This window comes from Adiantum capillus-veneris, chromosome 24, assembly GCF_014529385.1.
Source record: "Adiantum capillus-veneris isolate H3 chromosome 24, ASM1452938v2, whole genome shotgun sequence".
Lineage (NCBI taxonomy): Eukaryota > Viridiplantae > Streptophyta > Polypodiopsida > Polypodiales > Pteridaceae > Adiantum > Adiantum capillus-veneris.
Window position 1 is genome coordinate 127,404,646 of NC_140954.1, and position 10,287 is coordinate 127,414,932.

General features: G+C 41.2%; 1 protein-coding gene and 1 pseudogene across 1 annotated transcript; one reads left to right on the forward strand and one right to left on the reverse strand.

The window, feature by feature from the left end:
* Nucleotides 1-493: 493 nt before the first annotated feature.
* LOC147427106 (uncharacterized) lies at nt 494-7,930 on the reverse strand (annotated as a pseudogene).
* Nucleotides 1,924-2,589, forward strand: LOC147427107 (uncharacterized). Its single transcript, XM_086499306.1, has one exon. It carries the CDS (start codon nt 2,107-2,109, stop codon nt 2,587-2,589), a length of 483 nt encoding a protein of 160 aa, XP_086355432.1. The 5' UTR covers nt 1,924-2,106.
* Nucleotides 7,931-10,287: the final 2,357 nt, after the last annotated feature.

Below are 10,287 nucleotides of genomic sequence, written 5' to 3' on the forward strand. Positions count from 1 at the left end.
CAAAACCAGGACAACGACAACTGAACAGAAAGACTAGCGTCCCTAACGATATTTCTTTTATATTCTTAAAGACTTACACAAGAGTGCTATAAGATCAAAATGCCTTAATTTTGAGAAGTAGAGCAACTAACAGAAAACTTAGGACTAGGTTTCACATGCCACATCATCATTTGGTAGCACAATGACCATGATTTCAATCCATCTTTAAAAATAAATAAATAAATATATATATATAAAGACAAATAAATAACATTGAGATGGTTACTTAGGTTAATTATCTTATCAACAAATAATTAATTGTTTGACAATAGACAAATTCAGTGATGCAACAAACACATGTCAGTATATACCATCAGTAAGTTTATGTACATGTGTCCAAAATGTGTGGTGATCAATCCTCACATATACAAAACAAATCTCATCATCACATACGATGTAGTAATGCACGCTGAAAAATACATATATAATGATCCCAAATATGCAAAAGAAATCTCTACATAGGATCACTATGTGATCCATCACTACTGGAAGAATCACTATCATCGGTCTCATGATCGCTAGTGCCACCACCACTGGTACGAACCGTGGGACTACGATTGTCCCCATCTCTGCGATCGTCACCATCATGGCCAGTGATTGGGCCACTGCTCCTCTCAGCCTCTCGACGTCGCCCCTCGGCCTCTTGTCAAGCCACCTCTATCATATCAGCCTCCCCATGCTGCTCCTGTATTAGTTAGTGAAATAAAAAAATAATATATTACAGTTACCATGAAAAAAACTACAAAGAAAAAAAAAGATACGTACAAGTGGATCTGGAGTGTCAGTAAGTGTCTGACACAAAGCACGATAGCCGCAGTATGTGGCGTACTCTATCTCCTATGCCGTCGGTGCACGACCATAGTCTTTCGTCTACATTAAGACAGAACCAAAGACTTATTAATTTTTGCATTTAATAATACTACCTTTAAAAGTTAAAATGTGAATGGTCTATACTCACAAATGTGGCCACAAATCCATCTCGTCCCATCCACCCTAGTCTAGATGTGTGACGTAAAGCTACTCTCTTTCTTGCTGCCTCCTAATCAAATTTGAATAAACAAAATAACATAGGTTAGAGAAAAGTTAGAATCAATCTAGGAAAGTTCATATTAATTCTAATATATATTACCAAAGGCACACACCTTTTTTGGGGAAAACTAATGCATAGGCGCATCTCCTTGCGGAAGAATTGCCATGTCTCCATGAAAATGGTTGCCTTTCTCTTGTTTGACGGCACCATACAATAGCGCCTGTTTATTTTTTAAATTACAATAAGCATCAGAATATACCATATAACTATTAGACTTCAATGTTTTGTTACTTTTATTGAATTTTTTATTTTGGTCATTTGATAAATGTCTCATGTTTTTATGGTAATTGAAATCCAGATTCGGATCAATCAGAGGGTACACCACCACCTCCTACTAGTGGTAGCCGGGGTGCACAGAGTTCCGATACTGCACATGAACCCGTTTACGATGATTTCTACTATGATGAGCCTATTATATGCTGGCGTGCTCGTTGTTGTGGCACGTATCGCAGGCCATGATGGGAGTGCTTTTCACATCAGATGACTTATGGTACTTTTGAGCAAGCACCACCACCTGAGGAGCGACATCGACCTATGGTATATTTCTGATCTCCCTTTGTTTGATATTGGAGTTTTAAAAATCAAAGATTGATATATATATATATATATATATGTATATATATATATATATATATATATATATATATATATATATATATATATATATATATATATATATATATAATGTAACTAGATTATATATGTAGGTATCTTCACTTGATGGCGAGGATGACTTTACTACCAGTGGTGTACATGTCTCTCGCACACGGCACAGACAGGTCATTTGTCAGTTGCGGCTCGAGGTTTCTCGACATCCTCTACCTCCTCCATTGGAGGTTGAGATGGGTGGAGATCATCCGTTGCCTACTCATTTACAGGATCTAGTACAGAGCTACGATCGTAGACGATACGGAGGCTGGTAGGGAGGACCACTTCCTTCAGATGGAGTGGTTTTTGGATTTTGGGGCAATCGCTACATGATTGCTCCGTCCACCATCAGTGGAGCAGGACGAGGCGTCTTTATTGCACAGGATTTGCATGTGCCCCCTCATTCAGAGGTCACCCGTATGTCTTTTTGTGGACCTATATATAGATGGGGTCAATGGCATCAGCTCACTCGCTACATCCAGAGCATGACTACTTATGGATTATGTCTCAATGCAGCCTCTCTTTCTACTAGAGGGATTACACATGCAGAAGGCCAAAGACTCTATGTTGATGGAAGACCTTACTCTCAAGGAAACATAGCAGGTTTAATCAATAGTAGTCGAGGGAGAAGTGCAAGAACCAATTGCACATTTGTGGAGTGTGAGAATAGTCATGAACCAAGACACACGAGTAGGGATGTACCAAGATATATAGTTGTCCATGCTATTAAATCATTACGTGCTGGTGATGAATTGCTAGTCAATTATGGATGGCGTAGACCTCCACGAGCACATATAACAGATCAGGGTTAAGAGCTCATTGTATACAATTCCTAATGTTATTTTGAACTCTTGTACCCTAATTCTACACTTTAATTTGCATTACGTTTCTTACTGTCGCTAATTTATTTTGATATTATTTTTTGTTGTCTCCAAATGTTATTGAATTTCATGCACATCTCTCTCTCCTTTTATATATAAGCATGCTATTGATACAATCTTCTTTACCTTCAAATATGCAGATTCCAGATTATGACATCGATAACGTCACAAATCAACATTCACATGATGTATCTCAAATGTCAATAGAGTGCATGAGGATCCTACGCAGGAGTGATCCTAATACGTATGCAAGACTAAAGGAACAATATTCTAAGGACTTTAATGGACGTGATGATATATTTGATAATGGCGATGGCATGGCTGATTTTATTGAGGATTGGCATCAAAATGATAGTGCGAGCGATATTCCTAACAACGAGAAGTATCTTCGAGAAGAAGCTCTAAAGCATATCTACGAAGGAAGCCAACTAACACGACTAAGTGGAAGCTTACTTATTCTTAATCTTCAAAACCATTTTGGATGGAGTAATGTATCCGTTTCAACACTATTGAAGTATGTATACATCTAACATATTTGTTTGTTACACTCTAAACATTGGTGCTTGTTATTGATCATATTTTTAATCAACTTGCTGGCTAGTCTCTCAAAAGTTCTTGCCGACAAGCAATTCCCTTCCTTCATTACACGATGAGGTGAAGAAGATGATAAGTAGTCTTGGACTTGACTATTCTTCTATACATACATGTCCCAACGATTGCATTTTATATAGACATCAGTACCAGGACAATGTGACGTGCCCAAAATGTCAAACGCCTCGTTATAAAGATGAGAAAGGTAAGGTCCCTAGAAAGGTATTGAGACATTTTCCCTTGGCTCCACGTATAAAACATATGTTTCAAAGTCCCAAATTAGCTAAGCTTATGACATGGGGAGCGGAGCACAAGAGCAAAGATGGAGTAATGGATTCCGCAGGATAGTCCTGCATTTGAGCATATTGATTCGCTATGGCCAAATTTCGCAAAAGAATCACGTAATTTAAAGATGGATGTAGCATTAGATGATGTGAATCCATTTTCTATAAAATCAAGTAAATGGTCTACATGGCCGGTGGTAGTTATTAACTATAATCTACCCCCATATCTTAGTATTAAAAAAGAGCATTTAATGCTCTCACTCTTAATCCCAGGAAAGCGACAAGTTAAAGACCTGAATGTATATTTGTCTCCTCTCATTGACGATCTTCAAGATTTGTGGAGAGGGATTGATGTCGTGGATATGTCAAGAAGCATTGGTGAAAGACAGTTCATTGTTCGTGGGATTTTAGCATGGACTATTCACGACTTTCCAGGATATGGATTTTGCTCAGGTAAATGGTTTAGATATATACATTTTCTCTTTTTTTTGTATATTTATTGCGCTGATAATCTTTGTTATGTTTTTCATGCAGGAATATGTACCAAGGGTTATAAAGCTTGTCCTATGTGTGGTGATTGGTTGAGATCAACTTATAGCAAAAACCTCAACAAAAATATATATCTTCGACACAGATGATTTTTACCTGAAGAGCATCATCTACGAAATAGAAGGCAAGCCATACATTTCAACGGGAAGGTAGAAGAAGGAAAATTTCCAATATCAAACAAACCAAAGGATTGGTATCTAAAGTGGACTGTTGGACCCGCTATCGATCCGGAGTCGGAGATGATAAGCGGTGATGATGATGACACTGTGAAGGTGCGAGCCAGAGGAAAACGTTCTTTGGCTCAAAGTCCTTCGATATGGTACACTTTGGAATATTGGAAGGATTTGAAGATATGTCATCTTCTTGATCCTATGCATATATTTAAGAACGTTGGTCATTCGTTATGGCAACACCTTGTTGGCTTGAAAGACACAGTGACAACAAGAAATGACTTAAAGGATCGAAACTCAAGCCTAATCTATGGCCACTTTCTGATGAAACTGGACGTGACACAACTTATGAGCCTGCCCCATGGGTACTCAGCACAGAAGAGGTGCAGACTATCAACAAGAGGATTCAATTGATTCGTACGCCTACACGATATGGAGCATCTTGTCGAAACATGTTCACTTTAGATGACAAGAGCTTGTCTGGTTTAAAAACACATGATTGGCACAATTTTGTGAAGGTAATGTTTTATCAATCTTCGTAAGTATTTATTTTCTTGCATGTTTTGTTGATTGGATTAATCATGTATACAGCATGTTCTACCCCTTGTTATTGATGGATGTACTACCCAAGGAGTCCGAGACGTAATATATCGCTTTGGATCGCTTGCAAGGTATTTATCACTGATTAAATTTTAGTGTAAATTTTTAGTTGATAAGTTCTTAATTCAAATATAACTTTAATATCTTCTTTCTTTTATTGATAGATGGATTACATCTAAAAAAATTGACAAAGGGTTAATTCCACAAAAGAAGCGTGAATGTATAGAGCTTCTTTGTTTAATGGAGAAGGAACCTCCAACCTCCTTTTTTGATATCCAAGTTCATCTGCTAATCCATCTAGTGGACGAGATAGAGCTTGCTGGTGTTGTTTCTACTCGATGGATGTTTTGGGCCGAGAGATTTATGGGAGTACTGAAAGGTTATGTACGTCAAAAAGCAAGACCAGAGGGCTCTATGGCGGAAGGATGGATGCTTGAAGAATGCATGTATTACGTTTGTGAATATCTTGAGAAAACCGATTTTGAAGCTCCACGCGTATGGACAAATGAGTCTTCTTCTACCATGTCAGACGAGGTATTGTCTGGTAAGGGAGTCCCTTTTCAACTTAATATCCAAGATAATTTGCATATTTCTACTTTCATTGTCTATAATAGCGAATGCATGCAACAATTTATTGAGGACTATGAGGAGAAACTTGCCAACCAACGAGTTGGCAGACGTAAAAACAGGAGATCCAGACGTCAAACCAACGTAAATAACATCGAAGACGTGCCTACTTTCATGGATTGGTTATACACCCGTATGCAACGGGCGGATAGAGATCATGAGACAATCTCAAGGGAACAAAGAGAGTTTATGATCGGATGTGAAAGAAAGGTAACTTTTGGGTTTTGAAAAATTTAAACTAAACAAGCAATATTCCTTTTTTTCTTATATCATTTATATATTGATCTAGGCTCGAATGTATACAAACATGTGGGCTTATGGTCAACATCTTCGAATAAAAGCTATTGACGACTTACGTCTAACTCAAGATTCTTCCGTTGTTGCCTCTTTCAAGCAATTATCATGAGCAAGTTCAAGAGACACAAATCTTGTTAATAGTGAACTGGGTTTGAGCCCCTAAAGAGTAGCACATTCAGCCCCAAGAAACCTCAGTTTTCAGGCCTAAACCTGCAGATTTTCATTGTCAAAGACCTACAGAACAATCCCAGAATCTGCGTTTTTGGACATAGTCGCAAATTTCAGCCCATAGCGTTTTTGGACAACAGATACAAGATTGCAGATTTCAGCCCTTAGGACGGTGTCGTCATCCCCTTCGTCATTGCCGACATAGCGTAGACTTGCATCAGTTCCATGCATTCAGCTTGATCCAGTTGGTGCTCTCCTACGCGTTTGCAGCTATGAAGTTACTCCTGCCTCCAATGGGTTACTAGCATGGGAGCTTTTGATGGACCAGAAAAACCAAGTCGATCTTGTTCTGACGGAGGGCATGATGCCCTGTTTATCAGGCATAGGTCTATTGGGGTGAATTATGAACCATGGGGCCCTCAAGCACATTCCGGTTATCATGATGTCCTCTCATGACTCCATGAATGTGGTATTCAAATGCTTGTCAAAGGGAGCTGTGGACTTTCTTGTGAAACAAGTGAGGAAAAATGAATTGAAGAAGCACTTGCAGCATCTTTGGAGGAGGTGCCATAGTTCAAGGACCTGAGCATTGGGAAGATAAAGATTTTGATCTAAGAGGAGTGGCTGCTTCAATGAATGCACCTTTTCTAGACCTTGAGCCATCAACACACGAAAATTCTGGGACAGGTGGAAGTGTTGAGGATGCTCATTTGGCTGGACACCAGGTACATTTGATTTGTCTCATATGGTCCCAAGTGGCGAGCATGATAGAAGAGAGGAAAAATCATGCACCCCAACAGTGCACGGTGTACCCTTGCGAGAGTTTCCTACAGCCTGCCTCTACTATACGCTACACCTCCTCAGCGAGCAGCTCCGACCGATTTCCACCTTGAGAGATCGAGAGAGAGAGAGAGAGAGAGAGAGAGAGAGAGAGAGAGAGAGAGAGAGAGAGAGAGAGAGAGAGAGAGATGTTAAAAAGATTTCTTTCTTTCTACTTACCGTGCTGCGTCGCGTCGATGACCCATGAGTTTGCACATTTGCTTGACCATCCACTTGTGACTCCATCCTGTCCCATACTCTGTCTCTAGTGTGTTGATAACATATTTCTTTTCATCTTCATGCTGATCACTACAGTGCAAAATTAAGTCGATTAGTAATTCGACTAACAAACTAAAATTTATATTTTCTATGTTAATTAATACTTACTCCCATGGTATATGAACCTGCTTTAGATAAGACGAGCAGAGGTCTTGCATCCGCCGTTTGAGGGCGATGCCGGATCCGAGCTGGAGGATAGCCCCGTCAGGCAAGATGTCGCATGTGACACCCAAGCTGCCAATGCATGTGCGCATTGGTGGAGGTGGAGGCACTGATGGGGGAACTAGCGGCTGAGGCGGTGTCTCACGAGTCGATCGGCCTAGTGGCGTGCTACTCTGTCCATGATGCCTACATGCAATATAAACATATGGCAGATTAGATGAGAGTTCTTAAAAACTACTTGATATTTAATCCATAATCACCATAATAGGTATACCTCCGAGAGTGACGACCACTAGCCTGTGAATCAGGTGTCAACTGAGTACTAGGAGGTACATTAGGAGTAAGCCGTTGACTCTCATGATGTGATGTACCTGGAATAGGAGTCCTAAGTAAACAAAGACATCCAGGGAATACATATATTAAGATTTCTATATTAAAAAAATAATGACATTACTACTTTATCAATCGAGAAGATTACCGATGTGCTATGGTCTGATCTGCATGAGAGGAAGTCTCCACTCCTGTGTGTGGCTGGGAGGATGTACCCTCTCCAGGACGTACGGGCAAACTATATCGCCCAAGAAACTCGATGGAGCTATCTAAACTGGCGTCATCCATCTCCATATAATTTTACATAGCCTCCGTCAAATCCTCTCCTGATAGTCCAGTGGTACGTAGCAAAGTCTTGATGAACGTCAACTTCACTCTATGACCCTGGTCACTCATCGTATCTGTATATTTAAAACAAACCATATGTCAGACTAACACAAACATTGTATCAGCATGTAACATCAATGCAAGTAAAAATATTAATAGATCAAGAATCTACAGATGAGGTCGAAGCAGCCATGAATGAAGTGGACTACAACAAAATAGATAAAACAAAAATGCTACAAATGCTTCAAAAGGTTATGAATCAAATGCAAGATCAGGTAGCAAAACTAAAAGAGAAACACGCTCACTAACAAATTCAATGCAAGAGTAAGCTACGTGAGAGATTTGATGGTTTGTGGTCGAGTGCAGCACGAGCTTATAACCATATGGCAGATGTGGACAAAATGAAGCAGAATGCTCAGTTAAAGCAGACAGTAGGGACAAGGCTACAATTTTGCTCAAATGGAATATACTCGATGAGGACATTGAGCTCTCTCGTAGGCGGGGAGAGTGTTACAGGTCTCTATGCATAGGCGGGTTCCGAGACCCTTCACAGTCACTCGTCCTCTTGAGTCGACGTCGTGAGACGCGGGGCCCTTGGCCGACGAGAAGTCTCTACCTTGGGTGATCACCCTTGCGAAGGGAAGCTATACAAGCCACACTCGAGAAGGGAAGCTATACAAGCAGTAGAAAAACGCAAATTTAGCAGTATAAGAACGCAGCAGATCAACGTTTTTAACAGCCCCAAAACAGCCCTAGTTGGTTGCAGAAGATCTCCATTTTTAGCCCTCGAAAACGCAGCCAAAACAGTCATTTTCAGCCACCGAAACAATCCCGAAATTCAGCAGATAGAAGACCACAAATTTCAGCCCTAAAGTCGTCGTCATCACCGTCGTCGTCACCGGCATAGTCCCAAGTTGCATCAGTTCATTGCATCCGCATTGTACCACTTTGTGCAATCAATAGTAGACCACTCTCGCCGAATAGAGTGGGGCCTTCGAAGGAGGGTTTTACAACGTCTCTGGTGTCGTATCTCTCTTCTCTCTATCTCTCAGTCTCATTCACTTGCACGCACAGTGTCCATTCACTTTGTTTGTGATCATAGCGTTTTCTCATTAAGAACGGAAGACTCTACCTTCCATAAAAACAAAAGGAATCTTGAGCACAGTTCAGAGCACTCATCTTGAGCAAAGCGCAAACAATCATTCTGTTGCACCTAAGAGGAGCTTTATGTCTGAGATGTCTCTTTGAAATGCAGTGACTGCAGGATATGCCCAACGTGGGTAGGGCCAAGGAGCTCTGGTCGTTTTTTACTGGACGAAGCAAGGATATCTCTCTAGATGCAGTCACATATGAGCAACAGCAATCAGATGCCATCGGGCAGATCGACTTGATCTTTTAGGACAAGTGGTTAGGCCGTCTCCCTCAATGTCTCACCTACAACTGCCGGCTTATGATAGCCTATGATAGTCGACATCGTTGGCAAGTCCATAGCATTGTAGAGATTGTGCAATCAATAGTAGACCGCTCTCGCCATCAAGAGTGGGGCCTTCGGAGGAGGGTTTGACAACTTTTATGGTGTCGTATTCTTCTCTCTCTATCTCTCAGTCTTAGCACCTTCATCCACAGTGTTTACCACTTTGTTCGTGTCCATGTATTCCTTGAAAGGACTCAACCTGAGCTATATGCTATTGTTGGAAGCATTATAGTTCATGCTCATGCTTCTACTTCCGCTTTTGCTTCCCACCCTCACATGGTATCAGACGCTGAGGTTCTTCTCCTAAGCCAACAATTCCCTGTTGATTGCTTTCGTAGAAAAGAACTCCCTCAAAACTTAGATCGCTCCCCCTTGGTGGTTGTGTTTTCTGCAAACAGCCAGTGTTTTCACCTCTCAGGCTGGGTTTTCTGTGCTATGGAGCCAGATCAACCATCGCTCCTCCCTTCTCTCTTATCCCTGAAGGGATTGCCCCAGATCAGACCTAAGATCTTGTTCTTGGCGGCCAACACACAAGCCTTGCCTAATCTGCACCTTTGCGTTAACTCTCCGTCCTTGCGTTATTCGCATAAAGACACCGGTTCAACAAAAGGACGCTTGTTCTAGAGCACGTGAAGGAGGACCCGCACTTGGAGAGGGGAAAAGCAGCCCCATCAAGCGGCACAAGGAACCTGCGTTTTAGCCTAGAGAGGGGGATGCTGGGCTTTCTACCTCTAATCTTGCCTTCGACTTCCCGGCTTTGCATCCGGTGCATTGCCGGTCCGTATCCTCTTCACAGGACACTGTTTCCATCCATAAAACCTTGCTGTTTTTCCTTTGTTTTCAGCCCTCCAACGGCTGTGGTACGAGAGATCCACACCCCATCAAGCCTCTCCTTCGCTCTGACATCTATCCGGGGTGAACGGGCCCACTAAAATCTACGTTACAGCAGCGT